Here is a 13428-nt window from a genome sequence, read left to right on the forward strand (position 1 = left end):
TTCAGGAGGTTGAGATCTGAGGATCACAATTCAAAGCCACCTGGGCAGGAAGGTCATGAGACTCTTATCTCCAACTAACCAGTAGAAGGCCGGAAAGTAGGGAGTGGTATAGTTCTAGCCTTGAGTGAAAAAGCCAAGGGACAGCATCCAGGCATTGAGTTCATGCCTCAGTACTGGTGTGTGTACATGTACTCTCTCTCTCTGTCTTTCTCTCTAAGACATCTGTATCTTTTAAGGGCATGCACTAGGGCCTTGTTGGACCTGGGGAGGAGGCTGAGGAGGCGTGTGCACATATGTGAGCTCAGCCTGGGAGGCAGGCTCGTCCCACTCAGCCTATCAGGGACTGGTGCCCGTCTGGGCCTGGCAAGTATGTACTGAAGAGCAGTTAGAACAAACAGGCAGATGGTATACAGGGCAGCTGGCATCAGAGCTGCAGGTGGTCCCATATGAGCTAGGGAGCAGAGTGGGGACAGCAGGCTAACTGTGGCTCACGCCTGCAATCCTAGCTACTCAAAAGGCTGAGATCTGAGGATTGGGGTTTGAAGCCAGCCAGGGCACAAAAGTCTGTGAGACTCTCATCTCCAATAAACTACTCAGAAAAAAAGCCAGAAGTGGCACTGTAGCTCAAAGTGGTAGCGCACTAGTCAAGCAAAAAGAGCCCAGGGACAGAGCCCAGGTGGAGTTCAAGCTCCATGACCACCACCACCAAGAACAACAAAACCAAACTGGTCAGTGAAACTAGAGGGGAAGGGACAGAAGGGACCAGAGGGATGGGGGACAGGAAGGACAGGGGGACAGGGGGACAGGAGGCAGGCGATGTCTCAGCTGCCAGAGGATCCTTTACCATATGGCAAAAACAGCCAAGCCAGGTGCCGGTGGCTCACGCCTGTAATCCTAGCTACTCAGGAGGCTGAGATCTGAGGATCATGATTCAAAGTCAGCCTGGGGAGGAAAGTCCCTGAGATTTTTTTTTTTTGGGGGGGGGGGGGTCCGGTCATGGGCCTTAACTCTGGGCCTGGGCGCTGTCCCTCAGCTCTTCAGCTCAAGGCTAGAGCTCTACCACTTGAGCCACAGCGCTACTTCCAGCTTTTTTTTTCTGCTTATGTGGTGCTGAGGAATCGAACCCAGGGCCTCATGCATGCAAGGCAAGCGCTCTACCACTGAGCCACCTTCCCAGCCCCGGTCTGTGAGATTTTTATCTCCAATAACCACCAGAAAACCAGAAATGGCGCTGTGGCACAAGTGGTAGAGTGCTCTCCTTGAGCTGGGACAGTGCCCAGGCCCAGAGTTCAAACCCCAACAGCCAAGAGCGGCTAGCACAGTGTGTGGCACTGTGCCCAGCATCTAGAGGCTCCCCACGGTGTGGGACTTCCAGTGCTTACACTGAGGACTTCTCAGGCACAACAGGCCAAATGCTCAGGCTGGAGGAGTGGCTCAGGGTGCTACAGCACCTGTTTCATAATCACAAAGCCGTGAGTTCAAACCTCAGTACTGCCAACAAGAACAGATACCCTGTGGGGAAGACCACAGTGTTTCTAAGGTGCTTGTGTGTGAAGAACTTGCAGGCTGCAGCTCAGAGGGCAGCCAGCACTGTGCCCAGGTTCCCTGAAGGAAGAAGGCAGGCAGGTGCAGGGAGATTCCTGCGGCAGGTGAGCAATGACACTGGGTCAGACGCTCTTCCCTACACCCCTGCTCCACACATTGTGCTGATGTCTCCTTGGCCTGATGCAGCACGGGCCTTGTACCCAAGAGGGCTTGAGAACTCTAGGTTGTTCTGAGAGTGCAGACAACTGGGAGGACTGTGCAGAGTGGGCTTGGTCATCATTGTTGGAAGCACCACCAGGGCTTCCCTGGAGGCGAGGCTGGGGTCTGAGGAAGTCCCTGTGAAAAGGAGACAGATGTTCTCAGTGCCCCAGCAATCCCTGGGCAAGGAAAGGTCAACCTGCTCTTGGCAACCTAGGTAGGCACAGGGCAGGGAGAGGAAGAAAAAGAAGTGGAAGGGGCTTCCCAACAGACTTTCCTAGCTACAAACAAGCTCTTGGCACATCATGTGTTCTGGTCCTGGCCACACTGCTGCAGGATGGCTGGCCAAGCTTGTGTTTCTAGGGGGTGTAGAGCAAAGGGTACAGATTGAAGACCCACCCAAGGAAAGAGGCAGGTGCTGGGGGCCGAGGTTTCAAAGTGAAGCAGGAAAGCACCATGGAGGAAAGATTCAGATTCTGGGGTAGGGGCGTGGCTCAAGTGGTACAGTGCCAGCCAAGCAAGCCAACTAAACATGAGACCCTGAGTTAAAACTCCAGTACCGGAGTAAGAAAAAAAAGTTCTCCTTGGCCAGGATCCAGTGCCTCATGCCCATAATCCTGGCTACTCAAGAGACTGAGATCTGAGGATCATGGTTGGAAGCCAGCCTGGGCAGGAAAACCCGAAACTCTTATCTGCAATTAGCTACCTGGAAGCCGGAAGTGGAGCTTTGGCTCACTAGCCTTGAGAGGAAAAAGTCAAGTGACAATATGAGGCCAGTGCTGCCACATACACAAAAACAAAGGGTCCGTCCAGGTTTTTCTTGGGGTGTAGGAGAAGAAACACAGCATCAGGACAGATGTTTCTACCCCATGTCTAAAGAACCACATAGTCCTGGTGGGAGAGGGCGGTCAGCAGAGAGGTGGTCTTGGTGTACATCTGCCCCAGAACCTGGAAGGGCCCCAGAAGGAGCATCCAGTCCCTCCTGGTGGGCGGCTAAGGCAGAGACACTGGAGGGGACACAGTAAGAACAGGGGCTGGGGCCTAGTCCAAGCAGGGAGTACTCAGAGCCTGCTGAGGGCTGCAGAACCACAAACCTGGAGGACTCAGCCTCCCAAGCATTATGGGAAAGTTGAGCTGGAGGTGGCTCAGGGAGGCCAGGGCTGGAGAAACTGAGCTTTCAGGTGGGAAATCAGCTTAGCTGACACCCTCACAGGAGACCCAGGTTTGTGCCCGCAGCATGGGAGAAGTCTCTGTCCCCAGGAAAGGGAGGAAACACCTTGGCTGGGCAGAATAAAGGGTTGGTGGTTCTTCTCTTTTTTCTGCTTATGTGGTGCTGAGGAATCGAACCCAGGGCCTCATGCATTCAAGGCAAGCACTCTACCACTGAGCCACTTTCCCAGCCAGAATAAAGGGTTGGTATCTCACCACAACTAGGAAGCTACAGGGGCCTCAAGGCTCAAGGCCGGTCCCTGGGGACAAGGAGCTGTCCAGAGGCTGAGCAGTCAAAAATAAACTACAAAGTTTATGAGTGATATGAGCCTTAGACAGCCTGCCCGCAACCAAACAAGCACAAACAGCCAAAATGTGGAGTGATGTTACAGTGCCCTAAGGATATACTGGTTCTCATCACAGGAGAAAGGTATTAGAATGGGTAACTTCCCCACGAATGGACTTTTCCATCCTGTGGGCTTCAAACCTCCATCCTTGGATCTCAGTCTCCCAGTAGCCAGGATTATAGGCCTGGGCCCCAGCAAATAAGGGTTGAATACCTGGGTGGGGTAGGGTATCTCCCCATGGGGTTCCGGGAGGTGGGATGGTAAAAGTGCTGTCAGACCCCACAGAGGTGAGGGGCCTGAAAGAGAGGCTGCTGGGAGGAGCGGATGGGGAGGGGAAGCACCACTCATGCCCAAGATGACAGATGGACATAACAGGGCAGTATGCTTCATGGCATTGAACTGTCTGCCCACAGATGCTAAACTACGCCAGGTGCTGGTGGCTCATGCTAGGAGCTATGCAGGAGACTGAGATCTGAGGATCACAATTTGAAGCCAGCTGGCACAGGACAGTCCATGAGACTCTGATCTCCAATTAACCAGCAAAAAGCCGGAAGTGGAGCTGTGGCTTGAGTGGTACAGCCTTGATAGAAAGCACTAAGGCCAGTGTCCAAGCCTTGAGTTCCAAGCCCCAGTACCAGCACTGATAGCAAAAACAATAAAAGCCAAATGGCTAAAACAGAAAAGTCTGATGCTATGTGTATTTTAAACATACTTTTTTAATGCAAAGAAAAGGGGGGAGGGAGCTGTGGTATAGCTCAGGAGTAACACAGGTGCTTAGTGTGCATGAAGTTTTGGGTTCAATCTCCATAACTAGAATGAATCAAGAGTGAATGAATTGTCGGGTGCCGGTGGCTCATGCCTGTAATCCTAGCTACTCAGAAGGCTGAGATCTGAGGATCTCGGTTCAAAACCAGCCTGGGCAGGAAACTGTGAGACTCTTATCTCCAATAAACCACTAGAAAACTGGAAGTGGCACTGCGGCTCAAGTGGTAGAGCGCTCACCTTGAGCTGAAGAGCTGAGGGATAGCGTCCAAGCCCAGAGTTCAAGCCCCACGACCGACAAAAAAAAAGAGTGAATGAATGGTAAAAATGCAAAAGGGAGAATAAGGGGCAAAATCAATTCACCCTGGAATCTGCATTTGAACCCATTTATCCGGGGCTCCTGGGGCAGAAAACCCAAGTCCCAAAGGACATAAAGCCTCTCCCCCTGGGGGAGTTGGGGCTGGGAATGTGGCTTAGTGGCTGAGTGCTTGCCTAGCATGCATGAAGCCCTGGGGTCAATTCCTCAGTACCACATAAACAGAAAAGGCCGGAAGTGGCACTGTGGCTCAAGTGGTAGAGTGCTAGTCTTGAGCAAAAGAAGCTCAGGGACAGTGCTCATGGTCTGAGTTCAAGCCCCAGGACTGGCAAAAAAAAATAAAAAATAAAAAATAAATCTCCCCTGAGCTTATAGCCTGAGAAATGATGCCAAGAGGAAACATGTGGGCCTCTGGCAAATCTTCAGAGCCCAAAACAAAAGGAGATTGGAGGCAGGGACTGAGGACCCAGGGGCCGGGCTGGGGAGGCTGGAAGAACAGGCTCCACCAGTGTCTCTGGAGACCAGGACTTGAGAATGGATGAATCACCAGACAGGAGGTGGCCTCTGTCTCCCTAGTACCCAGCTCTGGCCGCCCCAGGACCAAGGGACAACACACTGGCTAAAACAAGGGAATGCCGGGGGCTGGAGGTGGAATCTGAGCACCCTGCCTCCTTCCCACAGAGCAGTCTCGTGACCATCTCTTTCAACAAGATTCTGAGAACACAAGCCCGGGCAGGGAGTGGAGTAGACAAAGATGAGATTCAAGTAGGATGTACATCTATTTTCCTGTGCACTTCAGACACCCTGGGGGAGGGGAGGGGGCGCCTAATGATTATACCAAGATGCAGAGAAAAACAGAGCATGTGGCCTCTGAAAACAACCCCATTCCAGAAGGGCAAAGGGCAGGTGATCTCTGGAGCTACCTGCCTATGAGGCATCTGGGAACCAGGTCTCTTCTCTGCCCTGGGGCCTCAGTTTCCTCCCCTTGGAGAGCAACAGGTGGATTCACCCCTGCAGACTTCCTAAATGGCCAGGATGGGGTCAGCAGGGAGGGACCAGATAGTGCCAGGATTCCACTGGCCAAAGGTACCTGGGAGAAAAAAATCCCAAGACCCTCTGCCTCTGTGTTGCCAGGGTGGCTTGGGAGGAATATCAGCTGATGTGGAAACCACAGGGTAGGGCAGTCCGGCTGGAGGAACCTGGAGGAGCCAGGGTTACCTACAAGGTGGGAAAGAGGGGAGGGGGAGGGAAGGAGGACAGCTGTGACACAGGACCAGGTCACACCTGGAGCCCAACTGGGCCTCAGCAAACCATTTTCCTTCAGTCGCACATGGCTTCTGCCTGGGCTCCTAGGGCATGTTTCAAAGTTATGAGTGCTGGGGAGACTTGAAGGACTCACAAGGAGCTCCCAGGAGATGGCAGCATTTGTTTTTACTTCTGTGAACCCCCCAGGGAGAGCTTCACAAAGCTTCTGCACACTTAAAAGGTCCCCAACACCCTCAATGCCTGTGATAACGTGACAGCCCCAAACCAGGTTGAGAGTAAACACCACCTTGATAATTCAGGTCCTAGCAAAAGACCAGGAACCCACAAAACAGCCACCAGGTGCCAGGTAGAAGGGTGTTCCCCGATGCCATCAGAAAATCCAGCCCAGAGACCAGAGTACACACCAGAGACCCTCCTTCACCAAGGTTGGGCTCACCTACCTGACACACCCTTCGGCTCAAGAATTCCTGCAGAACCTGGGGCCTCAGAAGCTCCTGGTGGGCAGAGGTCGATGGACCAGGGCTGCAGAGAATCGATAGGAGCATAGTCCTCTAGCTGGCCTCTCTTGAAGAGGTCCAAACAGCAGGCAAGAGACAGCCTGAAGCTCCCACCTTCACAGAGGCGGGCACAAGGGGTGCAGAAGAGACAGTCTAGGGGGATCAGAGGCAATCCCCACATCCCCCCTCTACGACTGGCATTCATCTGGCACTTTACTCAACTGTAAAGGCATTGACAGAGAGTAAGTCCATTTAAAAAATTACACACAAACACACACTCTCCACACACCTCTCTGGAGTATTCAGCCCGAAGGGACTCAGAGCACGCTAGGTTCCCGGGATGCCTGCTTTGGCCAGCTTTAACCATGTGTTTGCACCAACACCTGTCTACAGACAGATCCACCTCCTTTACCATTTTTGTCTTGGGTGAGGGAGGCGACCCCAGATGGTGAGGGCTGTTTTCATTAAGCCAGATATCACTCCTGAGAAGAAGAGGTGGAGAGAGCAAGCCATCTTTCTCTAGAGACTGAATGCATGACTGGAATATTACAGAGACCTGAAGACTTTGAGGACCAGGAGAGACTGACTCCCTGATGACTCCTCAGAGTAGAGAAGCATGCAGCCCTCCTGGAGAGCACTTACTCAGTAAATCCTAGTATTTCACCCTTTACCCACTAATGAATATGTGACAGATTTACACACATCCTTAGCTTTACACACTTCATGTTCTGTACACTCTTCTCTTATGGCACAAGTACTATCATAGCGGGTGCCAGCGGCTCACTCTGGTAATCCTACTGGTCAGAAGGCTGAGATCTGACCATCCCGGCTTGAGGTCAGCCCAGCAGGAAGGTCAATTCTTATCTCCAAATAACTAGGAAAAAACTGGAAGAGAAAGCGTGGCCTCAAGTGGTAGAGTACCAGTCTTGAGTGGAGAAAAAGCTAAGGGATAATGCCAAGCCCTGAGTTCAAGCCCCAATACCATCATTTAAAAAAAAAAGTACTATCAGGCCTCATAGGTGTAAGGTATATTAAATAGGTAGGTTTTATTAGGTAGCCCATGAAGAGAACACCATGCGCTATTCAGGCAGGAGAAGAAGTTTATTTACTGAACTGCTGCCCACGCCGGGAAGGGAAAGGGCGACCCACCCCTGGGCCAGAACTTATCTAGGCCAGGGACAGGAAGGTGTGGCCACACTGGAACAGATGAGACCTCAGAGTCTGGGACCCTCCTAAGGTCAGATGGGAGGCACGTGATCAGAGATGGCCCAGGATGTGACCTAGCAGGAGGGGAAGATGACTGCTTCCAGGTCTGTCAGTTACCTAGGTAACAGATCCCTGTTCAGACCTCACAATAGGTACCAAGGATGCTAATCACACAGAGTAATCTCCAGCAGCGCCAAGTGGGTGGGCAATAGGATCCTCATTTTACAGAAGTGCAAGCTGAGGCTTGAGAAGCTAAGTGACCTACTTAAGGAGGCCTATAGCTAGTAAGGACCACAAGTGGGTTCTAACCAGGTAAGTGAGTTCTAACCAGGGCTTGCTTGTTTCATTCCCCAAACCAGTGCCCTGTATCCTGTTGGGGTGCCATCTGCTGTGGCAGAAGGATTAAGTTTAGCCCAAGGCACTGAACCACAACACAGGGTGTGGAGTGTCCAGGTTTCCTAGGGACACAGGTCTGTAGCAGTCTGAAAGGTAGTGCTTTCATCAGTACCAGGATGCTCAGAGCATACACCACAGTCCCCCATGGCCCAAGGTAAGGAAAGGCCGGCCAGCCAAGCTCAGAACAAAGAGGAATCTGAAGGAGAGAACAAACTTCTTGTTTTTAAAAGATAAAAATTTAAGGTGGGGGACGGGGGAGGGCTTGAAAGTTCTAGGAACACTAGCTTCAGTAAGAATACCAGGCCTCTACCTCCCCAGACAGCTTGGAGATCAAATCTTCAGTGCACTCTAGGCTGTGTGACCTTGGCTGAGTCCCTCAACTTCCCTAAGCACCAGTTTCCTACCCCTTGAATGGGATTATCAACCACACCCAGCCCAAGATGGGCTGAGGACTGTACACCAGCCACTCTGTTTAGTTACTGCTTAAGAGACTATGCAGGGTGCCTGGTGTAGTGGCTTCAGGTAGGAGGAGGACCTAGAAGCAGTAAGGTGCCTGGGAAGGTGGCTTAGTGGTAGAGTGCTTGCCTAATATGCATGAAGCCCTGGGGTCAATTCCTCAGTGCCACATAGACAGAAAAAGCTGGAAGTGGCACGGTGGCTCAAGTGGTAGAGTGCTAGCCTTGAGCAAAAGAAGCTCAGGGACAGGGCCCAGGCTCTAAGTTCAAGCCCCAGGACTGGGAGGAAGAAGAGGAGGAGGAGGAAGAGGAAAGAAGGAAGAAAAAGAGGAAGAGGAGGAAGCAGCAGCAGCCAGAACATAGAAGAACATACATGTTTATTACATATAAAAGTATATAAGTTAATAAGCATTACCAAAAACAACCTAGTTCAGGTATTTCAGAAGCACCTACCATACAAATATATTAAAATGCTACTTATTACCTTTTCAAAAATGAAGTGGGTCTCTGGGCACCAGAGATCCTAGCTATTCAAGACTGAGATCAGAGGATCAAGGTTCAAAGTCAGCTTGGTCAGGAATGTCTGTGAGCCGCTTATCTTCAATTAACCATCAAAAACCTTAAGTGGTGCTGTGACTCAAGTGGTAGAACACCAGCCTAGGGCAAAAGAGCTCAAGGATAGCACCCAGGCCCCAGAGTCTAAGCCCAGAACCAGCACAAAAGAAAAAGAAAAATTGGCTCTTGTAGCTGATGAGCAACACCCTTTGGCTCTCATGGAATCAACATCCACAAGCCCCCACCTACATCTGTCATTCTCTTCTCCACCCTAGCTAAGCGCCCAACAGTAACCTTGCCCATCATTCTGATGCTGCCTAGCCTAATTTTTTCTACAAAGTACTTAGCCTTTTCCCCTGTGCACATCTGCCTACTGGAAATCTCCCTCAGAACGTAAGCTCCAATCCCTGCCCATGTCAGTGCCAGGTAGAGCAGGTGCCCAAGGAATTAAAAGACCCAGAAAGTTGATCTGTGTTCCCAATAGAACACCCAGTGAGCTCCTAGGAGGCTCACCTGGTGAGAGGAGTCACTCAAGACCTCACAGAAATGGGGAGGGAGCGGGTGCAGACCTCGAAAGCACCCCGGTGTCTTCTGCTCAGGTCTTTAGTCCACTCACCCCACAGACCAAGTCTGTGGACACCCCTGTGTCTGTCACCATGCTGATGTCAGGTCACCCTGCAGTGAAGTGTCCATTCCCAGCCACTCCTCTTACAGGACATCTCTCAGATCCCCTAAACTGAGCCTTGAGATTCTAGGTCAACCCCCCTCAACCAACACACACACACACACACACACACACACGCACGCACGCACGCACGCACGCACGCACGCACGCACGCACGCACGCACGCACGCACGCACGCACGCACGCGCGCGTGCGCCTGGCTGAAATGAGAACTGCCATGATGCTTCCAGAGGGAAACTCCTTATAACAGCCAGGGGCTTGCGAAATACACACCAGCTGTCCTCAGTGTCCAGTCATGGGGAAACCTCACCAAAACTCCATTTGTGGTTTTTAAGAATCAGACCTGGAGATCTGGGAGTGTGACTCAGTGGACAGGGAACTTACCTAGCTCACCTGTGGCCCTGGGTTCCAACCCTAACACTGCAAAACAACAACAAAGCAAAACAATCCAACAACTCAGAGAAAACAGAACTTCTTGTTTTTTTGTGCCTGTTGAAGGGCTTGAACTTAGAGCCCAGGTGCTGTCTGTTAACTTTTTCATTCAAGGCATTCTACTCCTTGAACCACAGCTCTACTTTGAGCTTTTTAGTGGTTAATCCAAGATAACAGTCTCACTGACTTTCCTGCCCTGGCTGGCTACAAACCTAAATCTTTAGGATCTCATACTCCTGAATAGCTCGGATTACTGCAGAAGCCACCAGTACCTGATTGGCTCATACAACATTCTTATTAGGCTTGGGGTTCAACCCTGTTTCTGGCCATAAATGCCAGCTGCAATTAAGGAAAGGTCATCTCTAAAGCACCTCTCCCCTACAGCAACATAGCAAGTGTTAGAAAACAACTACCCACAGACCGAAGACAGATGATTCCAGGCTACATATGTCATTAGGAACCTGTCATCTGGGACACAAGAACTGAGCCTGAGTAGATACAAAACAAACAGCTCCATCTCCACTCAGCCACCTTCCAAATTTACCTAGTAACAACTTCCATCCTCCTTAACACTCAGCCTCTGCGTGTGTGTGCGTGTGTGTGTGCGTGTGTGTGTGTGTGTGTGTGTGTGTGTGTGTGTGTGTGTGTGTGTGTGTGTGTGTGTGTGTGTGTGTGTGTGTACTAGGCTTGAACTCAGGGCCTGGGCAATGTCCCTAAAATTTTTCACTCAAGGATGGCGCTCCACCTCTTGAGCCATAACTGGCTTTTTGGTAGTTAATTGGAACTAAGACTCTTACTGACTGTCCTGTCTGGGCTGGCTTTGAATCATGATCCTGAGCTCTCAACTTCATGAGTGGCGAGGATTACAGGTGTGAGCCACAGGTACCTGACTTCCACTTATGTTTTAGACAGGGAAAATGTTATCAGGACACAGCTCAGGAGAGTGGAGATGAACAGACAGAATCACAACTTGTAGGAAAGAGCTCCTAGGGCTCTGACAGGTGATTCAGCAAGCTTGCAACAAGAGAAGCCTAGGAATGAAGCTCTCCTCCATGAAAGACCTCACTATCTAAGCTAGGAACTTCACAGACACCACTTTTGAATGATCACATCCTTGCTTGCCACTGTGATTATGTCCACTGTACAGATGGGTAAACTGAGTTGCAAAGATATAAACTAACTTGCCCAAAGACTCCCGTCGGGTTCTGTTTACGAGCTATTTACTCTGACCACGCACCAATGGCTCATCCCTATAATCCTAGCTACTCAGAAGGCTGGTATCTGAGGGTCGTAGATGGACACTAATCTATTAGGGCAGGAAAACTTGTGAGACTCCTATCTCCAAGTAACCACCAAAAGGCTGGAAATGGAGATGTGGGTCAAGTAGTAAAGTGCCAGGCTGGAGCAAAAAGTGAACGACAGCACCAAAGCCCTCAGTTCAAGCCCCAGGACTGGCAAGAATACACCCCCCCACACACACAAAAGCATCCACCACTGGTGGCACAGGGGGCATCTGGGGTACTACTTAGAAAGAAAGAATTACCAGGCAAGGAAGTCTGTCAGATCCTTAGCTGGTAAGTTCCCCTGCTAGGTATTTTGTGCCGGGTTTTGGAAAAAGATCAGCTTCAGCACGGAGACTAACATGCATGACCACAGCTCAACCCGCTCCCCGGCTTTCTCTCACCTGTGAGGACAGATCATGCCTCACCCCGGGGGTGATGTACGGCTTCCAGGAAACAATGTATGCAAATCTCAACACAGCAGGTGAATGATAAATTATGAATAATAATATGCCCTCCCTCAGCTTTCCTAGGGAAAAAAAAAGTACTGAGAACTTCAAATTGATGAAGCCAGGGTCTTTGCGGAAAAGCCTTTAGGTGTCCATCTAAATTACTTCCTCTTCGGATCCAACCGGATCCCTCGCGCTACCCACACCCCCAGCCCTAACGTGGGGTGCGGGAGGGTGGAGATGGCCGAGACCCACCGCGATGGGCTGGGCTGGGCTGGGCGCCCGCCAGGAACAAGGTAACAACGCCTTATCACTGGGGCAGGCGGCGAACCAGATGCAATCAGATCCCAGCGTTTGTGTCTCCAACCGCGGCGATTTCTCTCCGCATCACCCGGAGTTCAAGTGTGCGAGAAACGCGGCCATCTCGGGGCTCCTCGCACAGGCAAGGAGCCGACGTCCCCGCGGGCGGCGGCGGCGGCCACCGGGCGGCCTTCCTCGGGACTTGGTGCGGTGCCGGAGGGGCCACAGGTGCGGGCGCCGGGGGCCGCCTGCAGCTCGCGCCCCGCCGAGCCCCCGTTCCCACGCTGGCGCCGCGGCGGGCGCGGCCTTGACCTCTCGCTGCAGCCCAGTCCGCGGGAGGCGGGGGGGGGGGTGGGGAGCCCCGAGATCTGCCCCGATGCCGACGAGCTGCAAGTCCGCGTCCCGCGCGCCCCCCGGCTGCACCCGCGCGGCGCCCGGGGCTCCGCGCGCGCGGCCAGAACTTTGCCACCCGCGATGCCGGCCCCGCGCACCCCGCGATCCGGGTCCCGGGCGCTCGACCCCGGCGGCCCGCGGCCGCCTCGCGCCCTCCCCGGCCCCGCGCGCACCTACCCGGCTGGCGGGCGTCGTCATCCGCTCCCGAGGAGGGCGCCCCGGCGCCGAGCCGACCGCCGGGCCCCGGCGCGTCCGCGCACGGCTCGCAGGCCGCGGGCCCCGGGAGGCGCGCGGGCCCGGCCCCCGGCCCGCAGCTCGGCGCCGGCTCGCCCTGCGCCGCCAGCTGCCGGACGCGCTCCCAGGAGCCCGCGTCGGCCGCCCGCATGCCGCCTACCCGGGGGGCTCCGACGGCGGGCAGCCCGGCTCGCAACCCCGCATCCGGGCGCCGCCGCGCGCTCCGGCCCTCGGCTCTCCGTCCGGCCGGACGCCCGGCCGTCCGCGGCCGCCGCACGCGAGGAACCGGGCCGCGAGCCCTCACGTGGGAACGACTCCAGTCCCGCCGCGACCCCTCCCGCCGCTTCCGGGCTGGCTGGGGCCGCCGGCCACGCCCCCTGCCACGCCCCCTGCGCAGGCCGCGCCCCCGAGCAGCCCAGACTCGCCCGACCGCCTCTGGCCACCCCTGGCTGCGCCCGGCCGCTGGCTGCGCCCGCAGCCCCGTCCGGCCCGGAGAAATCAGAGGTCAGGGAGGAAGGTGGTGGGTGCCCCGGGGTCGGAAGTGAAAGGACGCGACCCCGAGCGAGTGCACGGGGGAAAGGCGGCGGCCCCGCCTCTCCCTCTACGAGGTGGCCAGGAGAGGGCAGAAGGACTGAGCCGAGAAAGGTGACAGCCTGAGCCAGACCTTTCCTTCAGTCTGTGCTCCGAAACCCTCCCTCCCTCCCTCCTTCCTCCCTCCCTCCCTTCCTTCCTTCCTTCCTTCCTTTCTCTCTCTTTTTCTTTCTCTTTCTTTCTTCCTTCCTTCCTTCCTTCCTCTCCCTCTCTTTCTTTCTTTCTTTCTCACTTTTTCTTTCTCTCTTTCTCTCTCTCTTCCTTCCTTCCTTTCTCTCTCTCTTTCTTTCCTTCTCTCACTTTCTATTTCTT

At 53.6% G+C, this 13428-nt stretch overlaps 1 protein-coding gene across 3 annotated transcripts in view; it reads right to left on the reverse strand.

The window, feature by feature from the left end:
- The window catches only part of Kazn (kazrin, periplakin interacting protein), a 502475-nt gene that overhangs the window by 53151 nt on the left and 435896 nt on the right, over positions 1 to 13428 (reverse strand). The window contains exon 1 of one of the 3 annotated variants that reach the window (XM_070037904.1): positions 12469 to 12676. The exons of the other annotated variants lie outside the window; for them this stretch is intronic. Coding sequence (XP_069894005.1) covers positions 12469 to 12676 — 208 coding nt within the window. Of the gene's footprint in view, positions 1 to 12468; positions 12677 to 13428 lie in introns of those variants that run through there. 3 annotated transcript variants of the gene reach the window in all.

Source organism: Dipodomys merriami, unplaced genomic scaffold, assembly GCF_024711535.1.
Source record: "Dipodomys merriami isolate MVZ:Mamm:240054 unplaced genomic scaffold, mDipMer1.0.p SCAF_28, whole genome shotgun sequence".
Lineage (NCBI taxonomy): Eukaryota > Metazoa > Chordata > Mammalia > Rodentia > Heteromyidae > Dipodomys > Dipodomys merriami.